This window comes from Denticeps clupeoides, chromosome 9, assembly GCF_900700375.1.
Source record: "Denticeps clupeoides chromosome 9, fDenClu1.1, whole genome shotgun sequence".
Lineage (NCBI taxonomy): Eukaryota > Metazoa > Chordata > Actinopteri > Clupeiformes > Denticipitidae > Denticeps > Denticeps clupeoides.
The window spans coordinates 20162766-20185245 of record NC_041715.1 but is presented as its reverse complement, the minus strand read 5'-3'; the positions used below and the strand labels follow the sequence as shown (position 1 = coordinate 20185245).

Below are 22480 nucleotides of genomic sequence, written 5' to 3'. Positions count from 1 at the left end.
GAGTGAAAGGGGATACCAAGTTAAAGCATGAATAAAGGGTGGAATAATAAAGCATTTGCTTTTTTTCGAAGTCCTCTTTAACAAAAAAAAAGTAAAGAACAAGCCTCCAGCCTTACTTCCTGTGGAGATATGCGTCCTCTTGTGGCTGCTCAAGGGTTCTGGTTTCTTTAACACGATAGAGCAAATACTGCACAATATGCTGCTCCTCTCTTCGGCTTTATGGTCTTGTTTATTCACTAGCAGTTGATAAAAACCACTGCTACTGTGCATGACGTGCTCACACTTTAACTGCAGTAAAGACACCATCATAATGGCAAGCCACCACTGATAACGTGTCTCTACGCTTATTAAAGGGCCATTCTGATATATTGGCAGTTGGATGCAAAGTATTGATTCATCACTGTTAATTGTGGACTGAGGTACTCACCTCTGGCCTTATCATTTCCAACCTTTAAACGGTGAAAATCAGACATGGGCAGCTGTTGAAAAGACACAAAAACTAGGTTTGAACCCCAAGACCGCACAGCTTCACTGCTCCAGGCAAGCTGTTTTATTTTCCTGTTTGATGCACTAAGGAGACAATTCAAAATCTACCGTCTGACAGCAGCCAGTATCTGCAGCAACGTACTCATATTATTGGTTGCATATTAGCAACTATACAAGTTTAATAGATATGTAATAGGATCCATGCAGAAATTTGCTGAAAAGGCACAGCAATTTATTCAGAATGTTCTTCAAAGATCATGACAAGTGGCCAGCCAGGTATACTTGAATGCATGCTGAAGTGCAGCGCCTGCTGTCATAGATGCATGAACACTTCTAGACTATTTTAGCACATAGTCAGGAAGTTGCGTGGTTTCAGACTCAAACCTCTAGCGTGTCGATTGACAGTAACTCGGCGAAAGACACAGAAGTTTGAAGAGCCCACGTGATTCCTCTGAACTTCCTCCTTGATGGAAGACACTCTCTCGTCTGCTCTCTTTCACTCCGTCTGTTGCTCTCTCCTTCAGCCTCTCAGGGTGGTAAAATGGCGGGGACCAGGTAAGCTCTTTTTTTTTTTCTCTGCCCAGTCTGATGGTTAAATGTCGTTTAAATCACTTCAAATTCATTCAGCTAAATAAACAGGTTTCAATATCAATGTTTTATTCAATTTCAAGGCAAGGTTTAATAAAGCATGCATCAAGATCAGACCAATAAGAATGTCCAATAAGTAAATAAATACCTACGATTTTCTATTAAGATGAAGAAAGATTAAACGTATTTTGCGCCAGATGACCAACTGTTGACCCAAAGTTTCGATAATCTGTGCCACATGGCTCATAAACGGGAAGCAGTGTCTGGTAGAGGAAAACCATGCATAAAACAGGGAAAAGATGTAAATTCAACGTGCAAAACATTTCTGATTGTAGAAATCGGAAGACACCAGACGGATTCGTTATTTGCATGAGTTTCTGTTTCCACTGTGACATCTTTCTTTCCTGTTCACAGACTATTTTCTACCAGGCCAGAAATCTCTCTCTGTTAACCTTGTCTGCAAGTTCCTCATGTTCCGTTCCATAATCCTTCTGTTCATTATTACTTTTAGGACCGCATTCATCTCATGCCGACTACGGCACTTTAAATGAAGATGCCGAGGGTCAGTTGGTACATTTCGTGTTGCAACAACTGTAATTATGCAACAGTCAAGACACAGGAAGCTCGGTGTGACAGAATATACTGACAAGCGGTTTAAACAGCATTCATCATGGCCGAGGTGGCAGTAAGGACTTTAGTTTGATTACATGAGTGAAGCAGAAAGTCAGTCGAGGTGGATGCTTCTATGCCCGTGGTCTTTTGTTCACAGCCGAATATTTTTTATTCAGACAGAGCAGCCTGGACTGAAATAAAAAAACTGCTTTTCATCATCTTTTGCCTGAATCTTCAAACTCTGACTTTAATGACAGTTGGGCCTTTCTCCCTGGTTCCATGAGTGCTGTATGCTTTATTAAACTCTGGTGTAGGATGCTCAGTGCATTTGGCAGTTCTACTGCTTTGGACCGAGCACAAGATGCTTTCTTTGATGTTTATTAAATATACGTTTTATTGTAAATATGAATGAAATAATTCTATTTTGAACAATTAAAATATATCTGAGCTGTGGGTTTACTGAAGAGTTTCGGGTAACACATGCAGTAGAGGAACTCTAAAGTCAGCAGGAGAAGGGAACTGGCAGAAAGTGGAGCATGGCTTGACATTTAAGAATGACGGCTGTGGTGGAAGATGTGACTACACCTCAAAGTGTACCATCCATACACAACTGGTGTAAAAAGCACAAAAAGGCCTTGTTAATCTGACTCCAGTAATTACTAGCAATGTATTTAAACTCTTCTGATGATACCTGGATGTGCAATAGAAGTTACAGGAATGAACAGTTTCTAATGTATCAACACAGGGAGATTACTGTTACATGGAATGTAAAATGGTACCAATGTCAGAGAAAGACCCCAATTATAGAAAAGGAGAAAGAGATGGATGGATGGAGAAAGTGAGAGGAGCCAAACTCCAGAGGGCGGAAAGCTGAAGAAGAAGGTCTGAGCACCTGCTCCCCAAAAGGTTGCCACCGGCCAATCAGATTAACCTTTGGTGTTTGAGATTTGTCCAGAGAGAACCCCTGAAACAGGAACACATCCTCATCCAACACTACTCTCTCCTCCTGACACTTCAGGCCATTTGTTGCCCTTTTGGGCACCTGGTGACAGTCCTTGTTAGTGAGAGGAAGGTCAAAGCTTGGAGATAAAGAGGGTGACTTCAATAACACATGAAAATCGTGCATCTGGAATTTTGGAAAACCCTGGCTGGGTCAAATGGGTGAGGTGATCTGATATTGAAAGACCCGAAACCCCTGAGGACCTCAGTCACGTCACTGATGATGCATTCCAGTGCATCATGAAGATGAATCTTGAACCATTTCATGTATCTTATTTCTTCCATATACATATTCTATATTAGTTTTTATATTTTATATATTTTTAAGTATGTATAAATAAGTATGTCACTGTTATTTATGTATGTCACTGTTATAAATCTATAATGATGTAGAACATTGGCGCTCCTGTAGTTCACATTTGTTCTCTTTTCAGCAAAATCATTATATTGTTCTGATCCTACAGAATTACTAGCATGCAGAATGCTACAAAGTCCACACAGGGGGTTGTTCAGATGAGAATTAAGAGCTCCAGCAGCTCTGGGGAACGACTCAGTCAGACCAGGTCCATGGTAATCTCAGACACGGATGTCCCTGCAAAACCTGTAAGTTGATCAAAAATATACCGAGTGTGTTAATAACTAGGCCACTACTAATTGTTTTGAGCAGAGCTCTTATCACACTATCTGATTGAAAGACTCATATTACTATAGCAATACCTCAGACAAACAACAACAAATAATGTGATGATCACTAATCAGTACAGTAATATATTCATTTCATTTGAATATTTTAGTAGGCATCTTGAGTATAAGAACATAATCTGGATAAATCCAATCTACATTCAACTTCAGTCAAGACACATTCAAATGTAGACTTGATTACTGAAGTCAGTAGTGAAGTCAGTTCAGTAGTGAAATGGACCCAAAACAACTCGCAGTGCAACTGAAATCTTCCATATGCAGTGAGACTGGCAGCCTTGTTATGAGATCATTTGCATATTCCCTCCCTCATATCAAAGATTTCTACAGTATATACAGCATAAGACACAATTCACATACAAATCACATAGATTGATTGAACATGACTGCTTATTTCAACCTGACCTGTAAATTATAGAAACTATTTCTTAAAAAGTGGGGCAGTTCATTTTTTTTTTGAAGATCAGCTATTCTGATGGCAATACACATAACTTTTACTATCAATTAGTTTATTTCTAAAAGTCTTCACAACATGTTGCAATATATGTGTAAGCCAAGCCCATAAGCACTCAAACTTATTAAAAGTGATGATGAAATGAAGAGAAAGTGTAGGATGTGAATCTGTTAAGAAATAAGGGTACATATTTCACATGAAGGATGTTTAGTTTATGCTCTGCTGTCGGTTCAAGAACCAAAAATTATAGCTTGCAATAAATGGGAGTAGGCTATTATAAATTACTGTCTGTTTAATTCTATATACTGATACATTAGTTCCATATATAACTGATACATTAGTTGCATGCCTCAAGCCAGGTTTTTGAGTCTGAAGCACTAGATCTCCACCACACATTGCTGCCCTGTTGCATCATGGTGTGGGAAATGGTCAGAACTTTAGGACTTGATGATGTGAGTGTATCATTTACATTTACAGCATTTATCAGACGCCCTTATCCAGAGCGACTTACAATCAGTTACAGGGACAGTCCCCCCCCTGGAGCAACTTAGGGTTAAGTGTCTTGCTCAGGGACACAATGGTAGTAAGTGGGATTTGAACCCGGGTCTTCTGGTTCATAGGCGAGTGTGTTACCCACTAGGCTACTACCACCATTGTGTATCAAATGGTCATATGGACGGGATCTCTGTTCAAAGTTATTCACAAGTACAACCTTGCCCTTTTATTCATGGCTGACAATGAGCATCCTGGCCTGAAGGTGTCTCACTGTACCAAAACATCTGATGCAGGAACCTGATCTGGAAAAAGGACCTGGAACAGAGATGTGGTTATTTTGTTTCTGTTGACCAGCAGAGGGCAGAACAGTACTGTCGAACACTGTCAACCAGCCCAAGCACTCAAAATGCCAGTTTACTTCATGTAAACTTTCTTGGTGTTAAAGTATAACTTTAACACCAAGAGCTACCGACACATCCTAACATAATATTAAGGTGTTAATGTTCTACCATGTCTGCACTGATTGGGTTGTTGATTGATATGTTGCTGTATGCTGAGCTACAGCAACAAGTCATTTGGTGAATGAGCCATCAGCAGAGTAAGATGATTTAGATTTATTCGTTTCTAGATTTAGATTTATTTGAATTCTGATTTAGACACTTAATAAAATAAATAACTGCTTGATGCCCATTTAATTAAGGTAGTCTGAATTCTTGATATGATGCTGATAAATATTCCACTATTACAATAATAGTAATTACTATTATAATGCCAGATGTTTTTTGCAATTACTACATACATAATGACTACTTTATTTCTGCTTAAGATCTCTCGTCACAGGAGGAATCAATCTCAGCACAGCATCATTGGTCCAAGTGAATCTGATGTCACGGTGAGCAGGACCTCCTACAAGCAGTGGGGTGTGAAGCAAAACATGTGAATCCACAGCATTTTCCGTTTTGCATATTTGCCCTTTTATGTTGAATTATGATACACATGATGTGCTGCACATGTGAAGCTGACACTGGTAAAAGTCATTAATTGCCATTTGTTCACCAGTACTCTGTTTCATGACAGGTTCCTCTAAAAGGGGAATATTTAAACAAAGCCAAGATTTCTGAGGGAGGAAAGAAACTGAGGTATGGATCCCTGACATTTTCAGACCAGTTATTGTGAATTTATGAGATTGAATAGATTAATTTGCAAGCCTGACATGCACCCTGCACTTCTATATGCTGTAATTGTACATGTAATTAAAAAGGATAGTAAACTAAATCAGACTGCCGTCTGGTTGCCTGCGGCCCAGTCTAATAGAGACAAAAAATACATTCGGATTTTTGTAACGGATTTTTGTAACGGTGGTCCCAGGTCATGAGTTGGAATCCTGAACCTTTGTGTGGAGCTTCAGGTTCTCCCCTAAATAATTGCTGATTGATTTCCATGAGGGAGATTTTCCAGCTCACCCATGGAACTAATTTGGTCAAAACCTACATCAAATTTTCAGCCACTGTTGAAACTTGAGCACGACCAGGTTGACACAGAGTAACAATATTTCTTTTTATTTCAGAAAGAACTGGACTTCGACATGGGTTGTCCTTAGCAACAACAAGCTACTCTTCTACAAAGAAAGCAAACAAGAAGTCACTAATTTAGTGAGCAAATTTTTCTTTTCCGAATGTTTTTTCTTGCCTATCACTAATTAGTTAGTTAGTTAGTATTTTAGTGTGCTTTGTAATGTAATGTAAGTTTTTATCTCATTGTCCAATGAGGCCAAATTAAGTCTGGGCTTTGATCTTGGAGACTGGAACTCAGTCCCTCAAAAAGCCAGTGAGACAATATTTAGCCTCTCATGCTGAGAACATTAGTCCAGTCGGTTGCGATGAGGTCCTGACTCAGAGAGAGAGTGAGAGGAAGAAAGGGGGAAGGAATCATTCCTTATGTAAAAACTCTCTTAATATAAGAAACCTTATATCAACCTGATATCTGCATTTATAAACCTATATAAATTGGTTCTAGGGGCGCGAATCACAGACCCTGTACACTGTTTAAATGTTGCATGTGTTTTTTTTCTCCACTGCTTACAGAAGCCAGGAAATAAACCTGATGAAGTGGATCTCTGTGGGGCCACAGTGGAGTGGACATCAGACAAGTCCAGTCGGAAAAATGTCTTTCAGGTAACTGAGAATTTTGTGGGTTAATTAAGCTCAAATAACAAAATTTGTTACAAATACATTTTAAATGAAATGACATGTCATGGCTAAGCAATTAAAAATAATTCCGGGCATCTGGGTGCTCAAAGAATAGGTAGAGGGCCACTGGTGAGTAAGCAATAGGAAGCTGGTTAAAAAGTCAGATGACCAGAATGTTGCAGGTTTTTTGCCTCCTTGCCCCAGCACAGCATTCTAGGAGGACTAGACATTTATAACTAGTGACGTCCTGTGATTTTCAAACTTCAGCAGTGGCAGAATTCACATACATAACCAGCAAATATGCATTTCCAGCCAGAGGACTAATAATTCACATTATGTTTAAAGGCTGAATGTTATATTGAATGGGAAATACTTTAATGTGTTATTATACATATACACCCCTTTAATTTTAAAAGGACACCACACGTCCCCTTCAGAAAGCTACCATAAATGATTTGTGAATATTTCCACCAGTTTATTTACATGATGACACCGTGGTGTCTTTGATAAAAATGCTAATTGTATTTGTTATATGAAACGAGAAATTAGTAATTACTGAAATAAAAGCACCTAGCAGGACACCTGCTAATTGAATGGGTGGTGTTTTGATGTAATGGGGTGGACTGAATAATTGTTGTTTTAATGGCTACGATGTGACCGGTTTTGTCCTTGAGGAACACTGTGTTTTTTGGTTAAATGATGTATCCATTTTCCAAAGCAAATACACTCTACTGTGTGTGTGTGTGTGTGTGTGTGTGTGTGTGTTTATCCCTTTTGGGAAGCTTTTCTCACGACCTGCTGATTACTTCAGATAATACCTTACTTCTTTATATTAAAAGAAAAATGATAATCACCTGCTAAAGGGAAAGTTTTATTTCATTTGTTTTCGCCTTTTGTCTTTTTGTCCTTTTGTCTGATTGCGTTAGTGAAGAGGTAATACAGGGCCATCAGCTTCCATCCACTTAATTAATCTCCAGTCATTTTTTTTTAAAAGTACACAAAATATTTCTTATTGCCTGAAGAAAGATAATCCTGTGATAAGGCCTTCTGGGTACGGAAGACCACGATCAATGCATTGATGGCAGTTGAGTTTTTCCACTGATAGAAAACGGAGGAAAGAGGATAAGACCCCTGATCTCATCTCACGTTGAGGGTATTTCATCATCAGCACCACCACACATTTCACTGTCCAACGTTCTGCCCCAGGATTCTTACAGAGGGAAAGATTAGAGACGCATTAATGCCTAATCTTAAGTAATCCCAAATTGTGTGGACAGAAAAGTGCTTGTAATGATGGTGCAAAGCCATCCTGAGGTCTGGCTACAGAGTCAATCACCCACCGGATTAAAATTACATATCAAAATGTAAAAATGGTTGCTGATAGTCGCAGCTAATTCACACAGAGGGACGGAGCAAATGAAGCATGGTCATGATTAAGAAAGTGTGACTTTTCCCCATCCTTCTCCTTTTCAGCTTTGATCACCGTTTTAAGCATCTTCATCTCGGTTTCAACCCTTTTCATGCCATTTTTTTCTTCTTCTTTTAGAACCGTATAATTCTTTTTTGTTATCTCATCTGAATGTACAAGCAGACTGATTTCTAAACTACTCTGAGGATTACTCAGATGTAATTGCTCTTTTGAGGCTATTAAAATGAATAAATAGATATATACTTTTAAAAAATCTGATGAACTATGATAGATAGCTTGAAAATATGTACATACTTTCAAATATACATACATACATATACACACACACAAGCCCAGATTTACTTGGGCTTGTTGGAAAAAGTCCTGCTGAGACTGGTTAGTTCATCAATAGTTCTAGTTCAATCTCCCCAAGAATGGTCACAAACACACACCTGAGGGGGCAGGTTGTGGTAGCACTGCAGGGGACAGCAGTAACACAGCTTTGTGTTCACTAGATTAGAATCAAATAGAATCAAATAGAAAGTTGATTAGAATCTTTTTCTTACGTTAAATTAAATAAAGTGCATTCAGATATGTTCAAATAGTTCCCTGTTGGCAGAACTTCCTTCAAATGATTTCAAGGTGCTATGCTGATATATGCTGCTCAATAATGGCACAATTCACCGAAGTGTAAAGTAAATCCCACTGCGTTGTTTATTTAAAATCTGTACTCTTCCGAGTTTTGTGGTCTGAACACACACACACACACCTCATCTTGGATTTGGCATTTAATCAGTCCCTTCTCTCAGTTCCTGAATGATATGTGAATGCTGCAGAGCTGACTTCTCACGTTGCTTTTTTCTTTTTTCTTTCATGCCAATGACCAAGTTAAACAAATGTCAGTGTGTTTTGCTGATAGTGAACTCGAACTGGTTGGTAGGGACACTTTTTCCTGCTCTGAGACGTCATCATCGCCATTGTTCTCCAAACATCAGCACGCCGGTTAGAGAACATGAAACGATTCAGGCTGCTGATCAGATGAATTTGGAATCCTGACACTAATCCCAAGGTTTGCTGAAGGTCCCCGGTTGTTTTCTTTAGCAGAAGCACAAACGATGGGAAACACAGAACGTAACATGTGTGTCTAGGAACCAGAAACCAAACACTTCCTGCAGGAAGCCTTCACCTGCCCTGGAAAAATACATAATTCTCCCATTTAACGTCTGTTTCCTTTCAAATGATCCATTGAGGACCATTCATTTTCCAGATATCTTTTCAAGCACACAAATCCAGAATTAAATCGAATTTAGGGGCTTCCCATCGTGCATAAACTATTATAGAGACAAATGGAGGGAATAGGTTCAGATGGGAAATGACAGGGAGAAGATCTGCAGACTCTGACAGTGAATGAAAAGGAAATTAATTTGAACCTAAATTACTTTGGCTCTCTCAGTAGCTCAGTGTGCCAGTTTGTTCATTTTTAGTTTTAATTGCACCTAAGGGCTGATTCAGACAACGTGGCCCAAAATGCTGTGAACAACCTCACATGGTACTATGTGTGGCCTAGTGGGTAACACACCCGCCTCTGACACAGAAGAGCACAACGTTCCAAGTTCAAATCCCACTTACTGCCATTATGTCCCTGAGCAAGAAACTTATCCCCGAGTGTCTCCAGGGGGACTGTCCCTGTCACTACTGATTGTAAGGCGCTCTGGATAAGGGCGTCTGATAAATGCCAACAAAGGTAAATTTACTTCCACTTTCTGCACTCCTACAAAAAGGCACATCAAGGACACAATGCATTCCTGTTCTGGCCACGTGTTTGAATGCAGACGCTGACTGTGATGCAAAAAAAACTCTGTGATTGGTTTTATAGGTTAGACTCACACAGGAAGTAACCATAATGCAGCCGCTTTAATTCCATTTAATTAAACACAGCCCTAAAATAATTATAATGAGTGTCATAAATAACACTAGAAGAGTGGCTTTCGAGGATCAGTGTGACATTGTGAAATATTTATTATAACAAGTTTTCAGACTTTAGTCTAGGTGCATTCCAATAAATTGAAATATTCAACATGTGCTCCAAGCTTTCTGTCTTGGCCAGAGTGGCATGCAGATGAAATTGCACAGTCTTTTTCCATGCGGGGAAACAATGGGACGTTCCAGTGGAGGGGACCTTTGTGAAGCAGAATCTGGGACGGTGAGGTCATACAGGGAGTGTCATTTCTGTTTTTGACGCCCGTGTGGAAAGAATCCTGACCGGGCCCATGGGTGTTACAGTTTGCTCCCTCTTGTGTGGTGGGTTTAAATGTTGCACCGGGGGGATTAAAGAGGAACCAGTCGCGGCTGATAACATCCTGAATCAACCACAGAGATGATAAAATGACATACCATCACATACCAGCAATGAAATTAACACTGTGGCTCTGCAGATTCCACTAATGTTTAATCTAATTCACTGGGGTCACCATGGTCTGTGTGTCTAGACCCCAAGGGTTATATCTCAATTCGGGCAAAGACTATTTCTATTCATTGCACAGACTTTTTTCGATCATGGTTGTTGCAGCTAAAGAACTATCAAAATATGTTTTCTGTGAGGATATCCTATAGAGGGTATCCTCCATTGGGACAGTAACCCTGAGCACCTTAGACCAAACAATCAAGACGATGGGAATGTGATATTATGCCGGGAAAGCTCTCATAATTATATTCCAAAATCAGAAATTCTTCGTCAAGTGTTTCTGTGAGTTTTAGGTTGAGAATCTTGTTTATCAGACTCAGAAACAAAATGAGGCAAATAAAAGGAAACGATGCTGATGAAACAGCACCAGAGGCTAGAAAATAATGAGTGGATTTTTTTCCGAGCTAACTTTGACCCACTACCACCACACACAAAAACATATTTCATCTCAGTTAATCACTAGAACATTATTTGTCAAAAAAAAAAAAAAAAAAAGAAAACTTGCATAATGACCAATTGTGAAAGTGCATTCTGCTGGCAGAAGATGCTGAACTGTAGGAGTACGAAAGTCTGGGTGCATATTTTGTAGCTGAAATGATTTTTTAACATAAATTTTATACAGCGGACCATCTGCGTCATTACTCATGACAGAAGCGCCTCATGACAATCTCTAAAGTTACAGTTGTGAATACCAAGCATCCCGGGGTTAAAAGTGAAGCCAACAGACCCCAGGTAACACCCCTTCTCACCACCGAGCTGCTGTTTAGATCTAGAGAGCTGTGGGACAACAGTCTCTGTGTTCGAACCAACAGTGAAATGGGATTCGGTTTTCAGAATATATCCCAGCAAAGGCTTTAATCTTTCCCCGGGGTCCTGACCTGGACGCTTTAATGCCATCCGCATTATGCACGGGGTGCCTGATTGCTTCCTCTGTGATTAGAGCAAGTGAATTTGAGCAGCTCTGTCAAACCATGGTGGCCATATGTTGCACAGGCAGAATGCAGGGAGTCACGTCTGTCCCTCATCCCTGCTCGACTCATTGATTAAGATGCTCGTCAGGCTCACATGACACTTTCAAATGTGCCACACTGCTTTACACACGACATGCTGAGATGTCCCCTTACACAAATCAAGACCACGTTGGTATAAAGCTGCACATATTTGTGTATTTATTCTGGAATGTTGGAGAGTGTGAACATGGTAAAACATATAACACAATATACCAATAATTCCTAATATGTACAAATAACACATGTTCCTGCACAGGAAATAATACCAATTTATTGCACTCAATTTTTTAGTGGCTTGCTTACATCCCATCCACAGGAGAATGTTTTTCACCGAACGGGTGTGCTCGTTTTCTGTTTGAGATGAAAACCTTCTCATGTGGACAGGGCCTTGTTGTTTAATGTTTACTTTAATAAGAGCAGCAAAAATGGCAGAAAGTCAGGCGTTCTGCCGGTTACATAGGCAAATGTATGAAGAACTATGTTGTCATACATGCATTCATGCATAACCTTTCAATGGCTATTAATGTATCATTCAAAAATTAGCTCTGGCCCTTGAAATATCCACTGTTATTTTTCACAGAAATGTATTTGCCTCTGTTACTTCCTCCAAAAAAAGGTAGAATGTTACCCTTTTTTTTTTTACTTTTCCAGAACGACACCTAGAACAGAGAAGTAAAGAGAACAGCTTGAACATTCAGTGTAATAGGGGGTATAAATTGGACATGCTAATTGGGTTACTAATCTAAATGAGGCATGAATGAGAGTGAATCCACGTTACCTAATTATGTACAAATGTCTATTTATTAAGCTCATGCATGTATTACACCCCCGAAGAAATTTCCTGCCCTGTGTGCAGCTAATGGTGTTTGGCGTGACGCCACGATGTGGCATAATAACTTGGCCAGGCGCCGAGTCCGTGGCAAAATGCAAGAAGGCATTTTTAGGGCACACAGGCTCATGAAAAGTGCATAGGACACAGCACGCCTTCTCCCAGTCCAACAAGACCGTGCAGGGATCAGTTTCTCTCACTTCGACCACTACAAACCTTTCACAGCAGTAGCAGCAGTTGACTTTTCATACACCAAAGTCAGACCATGTTAAAGGAACAGTTAAGCTTGCCCCGGAACCGAGGTTTGAGATGATTGTTCAGAGGTGGGGGAGTGTCACATATCACATCGAGTTAAAACTGTTAAATGGAAGCAGCAGCGCGGCACTTAGCACATTGTCTCTGTCCCCGTGCTGCTGTCAGATTGCGGCCTCGCTAGCTGCACCTTGTGGGCATGTTGCTGTAGTACAGATGAGAGTGACAGTCCGCGTGACTCTTGCTAATGGGCCTCGGAGGTTTGCTAAACCTTTTGTTTCTGATAGGGCGCTATTAGATTTGCATCAGAAGCAATTAATTAATGCAATGTCTCATTCACTGATGAATGTTGCAATAGCTGTCAGGCTGTCGCGTGGGATTCCGATCTGAAGTGTCATTTAACAAAGTTGCATTAGCCATAAACAAGGAACACACTGGTCACAGTGGCATGTGCTTCTTCTGAGTCAGACCTTGTTCAGTCTATGATGGCATGTAAAGAATCTGCTTTTAATGTGAAAGCAGGGCATTCTTCTTCTGAATGCAAACAGTCAGTGTTGTTCATCCTGTCATAAAAGCACAAAACAGGTGGTTTTATGGTCAGTGCTGCAGACATAGGGTCAGGCTATGATGTGGTTGTACCATCTCCCCGTCTTCCTCCAAGTTCTCTGTTCATAGCAATCAGACATGCAGGGCACATGAACTGGTGATTTTTAGCCAACAAATGCTGTATGTATGAATGTGAGTATGTTGACCAAGCAAATGTGTGATTATTGATTATTTTCAATGATTATTTATGTCATTTTTACACTAACCAGTGAACTCTTTACAAACACTGATTGCTGGGATAGGCCACAATCTCCTATCTCGATGGAAGTGTATAAAAAAAAAAATTACAGAGAAATGTTTGGTTTGGTCACATAAAGTCTTGACCTATGGCTTATCACATAGTATCCTAGACAGTCACCTACAATAGAAATCACCCACCACACCCACATGTTCATCATTCCAGACCACTTCTACAGGCCATCATGGGCACTTTGACCAGTTTACATCTATGCAGTCCCATACACAACCAATAAGGATGCATTGTATATTCTGGCACCTTTTTATCATTAGAATCACCTATTTTGTGTGTAATTTAAGCTACAGCAGCAACTTCTCTTCATTCTGGACATGTTGCTCACCCTGTGACCATTTTTTTTCCTTCCTTGGACCATTCTGGAACAGTGCTATAACTCAGCTGTCAATTCATCACAAAAGTTGCTCAGATCTTTACATTTAGTCACTTTTTCTGCTTCAAACACATCAAATTGTGTTCACGTGCTATGATGTTATTCATTGTTATTCATGTCACCTATACATGTTGATAATGTTGTGGCTGATTGGTGCATTTTAAACCCGAATAGAATATTTCTAGTGCATTTCTATTGCTGACGTGCACTGTTAACCGCTTCATAGTAAATTCATCGTTAACATGTAGAAGTGTAGAAGATGCACACACCAAAAGTTTCTGTTGCAACACAGGCTAGCACTTCACAGGCTTTTTATGCAAATAAGAACATCAAACATGAACATAAAATAATAACTTGGGGTTGATTTGCACCCCACTCACGCAGCACACTGAAGCCCCGTCTCCATCAACTCCTTTCCTCCCATCTTTGTTTCCTTTCAACAGTCCAGAGCATTGCACTCTAAGACAGATCTGCTGGTTTGTGGCAAATTGGAAATAATTAACCCTGCAGTCTAATTGTTTCTTTAGGTTGTCCCATAATTAATGTTTAATTTAACAGCAAAATGCAAATTGTAAAGCACAAATGCTTTTCTGTTCTTTGAACCACTGTGCTCTGAAATATTAATGAATCGTCAAAATAAAGGCGAGACAGAGAGAATCCTCTTTATGGACCAATGCACTAAGTGCAAAAAAAATCCTTTTCATTGCCTTGCACAAAACAAAAATCTGCTGCACATATAATAATTTTTCTCTTTTTAAGATGGGGACAAGAACCAGATATGCACATTATACGGTTTCTGTGATACTGGCCATCTCTGCATAAGGGTCATGTGCCCTTATGCAGCAGAACAATAACTTGATAAGTCATAAACTTCTCAGTTCATTTCAGCTTCTCTGTGTATCAGGCCAGCAATGGACAGGCCGACTCAGCAACTAACATGCAAAACCAGCATTCCAGCATAAAATCCATATCAACATCACCAAACATAATCATATTCAGAGAAAAATCCACATAGTTCATTTATATATATGAGATGCTGTGAGATACAGTCTTGCTGTAGGAACATTTGACGATTGAAGAGTTAGGGTGTCATGCTCTTGTTGCAGTCAGCTGCACCATGCCTTTATCCATATAGACCGAGGCGATGTAGACTTGTTGAGCTGCTTCCTGCATGGAAAATATAGATATACACTTATGGTGTTGCCAGACCATTTTTTGTGGGAAATTTAGGGACCACAATGCACCAGTCCTTTCACTGTTGTGTCCTACAGCAGCCGTCAGGGAAGATGATACTCCACAGCAAACATGCACGGTCAGATGATCGTCACCCCAAACAGAGGAGTGCAAACAAACTTTGACAAGTTCTGTGCCTCAGACTGTCCCCCCATTTCTGCATCCGCCCCAAATGCTGCTTAACTCTTCCTGACACTTTCTTTCAAAGTCAGGAAAGTTTGTGTTGGTGTGGAAGCTTTGACATTTTATAAGGCATGGCCACCCGGCATGTAAAAACTCTTGTTTAAAGAATATTTTTCATGTCTGTTTTTGTGTAAAATTTCACTCAGTGTTTGATTCCACAGCTGTAGACAATATTGACCTTCACGCCACTGTTTAGCATGGCATTACATGCTGGGACCTTATTCTGTCTGACATTGCCAAGTGATGTTATCACTGAGTCAGAGAAGTGCGCAGCATGGCCGATAAACATGGAACATGACAATTCTCCATTTATAACAGAAGCTTCAGAATTATGTGTCATTTTTACTGTTCTTCTATCTGCTAAGTTACTACAAAAACAAATGCATAATGCATAATATAAATTTAAGAACCATCCTGCCTTTCTTTGTCCCATTGTGTCATTGTGAGCTGATATATTTGATCACTGAAATTTTCTTGTCCTTACGTTTGTTAAAATAAATCCCTGGCATAAATGAAAGTATAAAAGCAACCATAACATGGATTGTCATCACTGCAGAACGCATTGCCTTATGTAGGTCCATTTCATGTAAAAGAGCCTGCGCGAATCTCAGAGCTGAGATTGGATTGCATGCACATGGAATACTGAATTATTTTGATCTATTCACACCATGAGCCCGATAGCATGTCTGACAGGCTTTTTAAATCCAGAAATAAATTCGTTTTTGTTAAGACTGCTAAGACATACACACTTTTGTAAAAATTGTAAAACACAATTCAGTCTTCTTTCTGAAAAATGTCTCGTATGAAACCGTGAGTTGAAAGTGTTGCTATACTGTGCATCCAGAAAGTATTCACAGCATTCATCAGAAGGTTTCCGGTTCGAATCCTCATCCGCCAAGGTGCCACTGAGCAAAGCACCGTCCCCACGCACTGCTCCCCGGGTGCTGTGCTGCAGTGTTTCACAATCACTTCACTTTCAAATTACTTAAAATAAAAATCATATGTATATAAGTAATCACAGCCTTTGCTCAATACTTTGTTGATGCACCTTTGGCAGCAATTACAACCTCAAGTTCGTTTGAAAATGATGCTACAAGCTTGGCACACTGATCCTTGGCCAGTTGGCCCATCTTTGCCGCACCTCTCAAGCTCCATCATGTTGGATGGGAAGCATCTCTTCAGAGGTGTTCAATCAGATTGAAGTCTGATCTCTGGCTGGGCCACTCAAGGACATTCACTGAAGCCACTCATTTGATATCTGGTCTGTGTGCTTAGGGTCGTTGTCCTGCTGAAAGATGAACCGTCGCCTCATTCTGAGTTCAAGGGCGCTCTGAAGCAAGTTTTCATGCAGGATGTCTGTACATTGCTGCAGTCATCTTTCCCTCTATCATGACTAGTCTCCCCAGTTCCTGCAGCTGGAAAACGTTCCATGCTTCACTGTAGGGATGGTTTTGGCCTGGTGATGAGCGATACCTTGTTTTCTCCAAACGTGATGCCTGCCATTCGTACCAAAGACCACAGAATTGTGATTCGCACCTTCAGGTGTGTTTTTAGCAGACTCCAGGTGGGCTGCCATGTGCCTTTTACTAAGGAGTGGCTTCCGTCTGGTCACTCTACCATACAGCTCTTATTGGTGGACTTCTTCAGAGATGGTTGTCCATCTAGAAGGACGTTCTCCTCTGTCCACAGAGGACCTCTGGAGCTCTTGGTCACCTCCCTGACTAAGTCCCCTCTCTACTGATCAATCCTGTCTCTGAGTGATGCGCTGTGAAAACTTTCTGGATGAACTGTATGCCTTCTGAACATCATATGAGATTATTGCATATTTTGTGTGATAAGCATGCAGAAAAACAGAATTATACATTTTTATTATGCCTTTGCTTACAGATAATGACCACAACTGGCCATGAATTTCTCCTTCAATCCGACAACTACCCTTCAATCTGTAAATGGCACGATACAATTAAAATGACAGCAGACAGATTGGTAAGAATATTTTTCTTTTGAATTCAAACGTTCAACAGAAAGCCAATGAATTGTCTTGTGTTTTTAAAGTCCAGTGCAGGAAGACAGAGCTTGCAGAGGTCCAGCAGCACAGATCTCCTCTCCAGGCGACCATCAGACCTCCCCGCTGCCAAAGAGGCCAAGCCTGAAAACAGGCGTTCACTCAGTAAGTAGACGTCAGGTGCACGAACTCTGCACCTACACACGTGCATGAGAAAAGATACTGCCTTTTTCAAGCAGGGAAAACATTGACCATGGGAACATCATGCTCATGTTCCAACACCAAAGAATTTATTACACGCTAGCATACGTTACACAGCAATTAGGCTAATCTGTCAATCTCATCAATTTATGTGGAGCATTGATGGAACTGTAGGATGATCCTATTAAAATCCTAATTAGAGGCAAGGGACATGAAGGCCAAGCCCCAGTCCCATTGTATTATGTTGAATGGTTGGTCTTTTGCGGTGCTACTGGCGATATTTTCCCTGATTCGTGTACGTGGAGAAGACAGCCTTTTACACTGACTGGAGGGCACTGTAGCTCAGGATCTTAGTGAAGGGCCACTTTACCCTCATGGTTTAAAATGTATGCTCCAGTACATGTCCAGCTTGTGCAACAGGGAACTCTCTGAACAAACATGGCAGCATACAGGATTTTTGACTCACGGAGCATGATGCTCAATATTTCTTTAACTTGCAAGGCAAAATTTGTTTAAAGCTACTAACATTGTTTGCTTAACCTGTCGAGACAAACTACTCTGTCCAGCACCCTAAAGATGCACATTTAAAATGAAATGTTACTAAATACAGTGTATAACCCATTTCATCATCTTTTATTACTTTTAGATTTTGTTATTAGAATTTGTTATTCTGCAATAGGGAATTCCTCAAGGTGCTGGAAAAATGTCATTAGTAAAGAGAAAAAAGCCAGAAGAGAAGCACAAAAGCTCAGGTTCAGCTTACTGGAATTGGTTTTCTTCGTACCCTGCATCATTAAAGGGTAAAGAACACATATTCAAAATGTGACAAAGACAAGGGTGGCAAAGAGGTTGGCTCGAACGGGGAGTGACGTCTTTTTCAACTGGACACTCTGCAGACTCTGAGAATCAATAAAATGGAAATTAAATTTAAATGCGGACACATTTCAGACACATCACAAGTGCATAGTTATAGTGTTTTTGCATGCACACAGAATTTGAATAACCTGAATGGGACTTAAATCTTTACATGTCCATTTTTATGTTCTTTTGCAACTTTTCATTATCATTGTGTCAGTCCTACTTTAAAACTAAATGTAATGTTTTAAATATTGTATCATTAGCTAATCTTTTTTTTTTACTGGCTGTTAAAATATACATTACTGGGCCAGTGGTGGCCTAGGGGTTAAGAAACAGCCCTGTAAACAAAAAGGTTGCCGGTTTGAATTCCGAGCCGGAAGGTGCCACTGAGGTGCCACTGAGCAAAGCATCGTCCCCACACACTGCTCCCTGGGCGCCTGTCATGGCTGCCCACTGGTGATGGTTAAAAGCAGAGGACACATTTCATTGTGTGCACCGTGTGACAATCACTTCACTTTCACTATACAGATCTATGATAACATTCACAAAATACAAGTTTATGTTGAGTATTTATTTAAGTATTGAACCATTATTATCATACCTTTCTTTCATTCAATTATTAAGTGTTTACATCAAGACTCAAATCTGCTAAATAGTGAAAGGGGAGGACTGACTCTTCCTCATGTGTTACTTCTGATTTGTCTTCTTTACAAGTTTTCAAGCTGAATTACAGTGCATCCGACAGTGCAGATAAGAATGGAGTGAAGAGCCGGTTGAAGAAGTTCATCTCCAGACGTCCATCAATGAAAACTTTACAGGAAAAAGGCATCATCAAAGGTTAGAAGAAATCATATCATAACTGACATTTCCCCCTTTAGTTTATAGTTGATGGGGTATTGTGTGTAAAATGTGAAATAATAAAATGGAAGACTGGTAGAAACCTTCTAAAAGATGACAGACAGCTTCCATATCAGGATCGGCGGCTCAACACATTTACTTTTTATTGGCACTGAGCGCTGATTGGCTGACACAAAAGATGTAGCAAAAATTGTAACCAAGAATCTTTCATTAAGTAAGAGTAATTTAATTATACATATTTCCTCACATTTTTCCCATAATTAAATGTTGAAACTCGTTACTCATCAACACTGTTGACACATAGCTCAGTTTCTGTTTGAGTTTACACTTCACTGTGTAGTTTTGCATTATTAGAAAGGATAATGAAGCTGTTGATACAACAAAAATGATACTTCCAATAGTTCTAAATTACACACTCAGTTTCCATAACCACTTAATACTACTCTGGGCCGGTGCTGGCGGAGCCCATCCTGGGAAAAAGTTTATGAGGAATTGAGGGAATAAGATATCCAGTCAAGGCTTTTGGTCATTTTGTTTTCAGATCGTGTATTTGGATGCCATTTAGTGACCCTGTGTAATCGTGAAGGAAGTACAGTTCCCAAGTTTGTCAAGCAATGCTTTGAAGAAGTAGAAAAACGAGGTAAGTCCTGTAAAGCAATTTTATTATTGTTGTTGTTCTAAATAATACAATGTATATTATTATATTGTATGCTCGAGATTGGCATTAAAATATAAGTCTTACTTATATGCATGGTCTCTCATGGATGCTACTTGAAAAAAAAGTATGGTAATTGTGTAAAACATATTAAACTAATTGATAATAAATCTGTGTGCCATTTAGAGCTGAGCTGCACATTAAAGCTACTTTGTTGTGTGCAGGGCATGACAAGGGTTAAAAGAACGTTGTGTCATTTGAAGATGTGAAGTGGCTGTTGGTTTTCTCTGCATAAGATGGCTTTGCCTCCTTAATGGCCCATGACAGGTTGGCTCTGGATGTAGAATAACCCTCTTTGTCTTTGGACTGGAAGGAAAAGTCCCTGATTTTCACCAGGTTGCGCAGCTTAGCAGAGAACCGGGGTTTGAGGTTTGGACGGGTGATGACTGTCTTGGAGACGGTGACATCCTCAACACACTTGCCAATGAAACTGGTGACTGAGGTTGTGTAATCCTCCAAGTCTAAACATCTCCCAGTCTTTGCAGTCAAACAGTCCTGGAAGGAGAAAATGGCCCCCCCGGGGCCATGTTCTCACGTCTCTGATGGCTGGTCTGAACTGCTTGATGATGGGTCTGTAGGCTGGGGTGAGAAGTATGGAGATGTGATCTCATTGTCCGAGGAGGGGGAGGGGTGTAGCCTTGTATGCACGCTGGAATTAAAGTACAGTAATTTCCACAAATAAAAAAATGACATTAAAGTCAGAAAGGATGGGGTGGGACAGAGCAAAATGAATATGTGTGGTTTTGGCATTGGTGTCACATGTTCTTGGAAGAGCACACACATGGCAGCCTAACACTATAATTAAGACAGTCTTCTGAATTATCAGAATTAAAGTTCCTGAGCTTATACTTGGCTTGAGGACTGAAAGTGGATATAAACAACAATCCCTTTACTAATGAATCTTGCAAGATTGCCTGTCAAACGAGACCTTTGATGTTCATATTTTTGTTTGCCAGTGCCTCACATGAACTTTCCTCCCATGGCCTGGGCTTTCTCTGTCCCCTCTGTAGGGCTGGAAGCAGATGGGATATACAGGGTGAGCGGGAACCTGGCCACCATACAAAAGTTACGATTTCTGGTTGATCAAGGTGAGACCATCAGGGCACAGGTTAGTTGATTAGCTTCCACTGTGATGTAGGAGACGAGTTTAAGGGGAAAAAAAAAATTCCCCCCCAAAGACACACACACATTAACACACACATGCAGACATTTAATGGGTAATATAACTAGAATATAAAACATGTTTTCAGTTATTTCACCTTTTATTGTAAACTCCACATGTGTTCATTCATAGTTTTGATGCCTTCAGTGAGAATCTACCAATGTAAATGGTCATGAAAATAAAGAAAACACATTGAATGAGAACGCGTGTCCAAACTTTTGGCCTGTACTGTATAAAAATATACTCCATTTTTACTGTGTCTTTCCAAACTTCCAAAGGTCGCATTACATACAGGGGAAAACCTTTTGGCAGCAATTGTAGCTTCAAATATTTTTGAGTTGTCTGTTTCACCAGAACCTCCATGAGCTGTATCAATTTGGATAGATAGCATCAGTGAACAGTCACATTCAGATCTTTGCTGAAATCATGGACTTTCACAAAGTTGTCCCAAAGCCACTCCTTTGTTATCCTCACTGTGTGTTTATGGACATTGTCCTCTTGAAAGATTATCCACAGTGATCTGGAGCAGGAATTCATCCAGGATGTCTCTGTACATTGCTGCATTCCTCTTCCCCCTATCCTGACTATTCTCCCAGTTCCTACTGGCAAAAATCAGCATGAAGCTGCCACGACCATGCTTTACTGTAGGGATGTACATGGGTGGTTGATGAGCATTGCCTTTTTTTCTTCCAAACATGGTGCTTGGAATTCAGGCCAAAGAGTTAAATCTTGTTTGCTCTTTGCCTTTGGCAAACTCCAGGCAGGCTGTCATGTGTCTTACTGAAGAGTGGCTTCCATCTGGCCACTCTACTATACAGGCCTGACTGGTAGAGTGTTGCAGAAATGTTTGTCCTTCTGGAAGGTTCTCCTCTCCACAGATAAATGCTAGAGCATCCCCCACAGTGATTATTAACTCTAACTCTATTCCTAGTGGTTTGTTTAACTTGGATTTTTTGGAATTAAACAATATGTTGTTGACTATATATTTACTGTCACAATCACACTCTATATTTGATGCTTATCAATAATAATGCAGTAAGCAATGTAGAATTTTTACCTCTGAAACGTAACATTTCAGGTGACTTGTTTGCAAAAAAGGTCAAAATGTGGAGGGTGTCAATTGAAGGGTCTGTCAAAGCCCATTGAGACTTACTTTATGTGATTTGGGGGCAAATAAGATATAAATATTGTTGTTGATTCCAAACTTGTTCCATTTATGGATTATTGAGGTAACCTTGCTCATTGGCACCTTCATGCTGCTGTAATTTCATTGCTTCCTCAGATCTGTCTTTTAATACAATCCTGACAAGTCTTTGGACTTCATGGCTTGTTGTGCGCTCTGATGTGCACTGTCAACTATAGGAACTTATTTAGAAAGGTGTGTGTCTTTCCAAATCATGTCCAATCAACTGATTTACCAATCAGTGAGTACTAACGTAGATATTTTTCCAACTTCCAATAGAATATATGTAAAATTTTAAACATAAATCTATTATCTATTACATAAATCTATTATCTATTTAGATTCTCTGGTATGTAAAGGTTGTA

General features: G+C 40.0%; 1 protein-coding gene across 1 annotated transcript in view; it reads left to right on the top strand.

The window, feature by feature from the left end:
* Positions 1-840: 840 nt before the first annotated feature.
* Positions 841-22480, top strand: part of arhgap15 (Rho GTPase activating protein 15) — a 34874-nt gene continuing 13234 nt past the window's right edge. Inside the window, exons 1-11 of the mRNA XM_028991816.1 lie at positions 841-1041; positions 3150-3288; positions 5160-5225; positions 5411-5472; positions 5901-5985; positions 6418-6507; positions 17021-17119; positions 17189-17303; positions 18912-19034; positions 19597-19695; positions 20781-20858. Coding sequence (XP_028847649.1) covers positions 1028-1041; positions 3150-3288; positions 5160-5225; positions 5411-5472; positions 5901-5985; positions 6418-6507; positions 17021-17119; positions 17189-17303; positions 18912-19034; positions 19597-19695; positions 20781-20858 — 970 coding nt within the window. The 5' untranslated portion in view covers positions 841-1027. The remainder of the gene's footprint in view (positions 1042-3149; positions 3289-5159; positions 5226-5410; positions 5473-5900; positions 5986-6417; positions 6508-17020; positions 17120-17188; positions 17304-18911; positions 19035-19596; positions 19696-20780; positions 20859-22480) is intronic.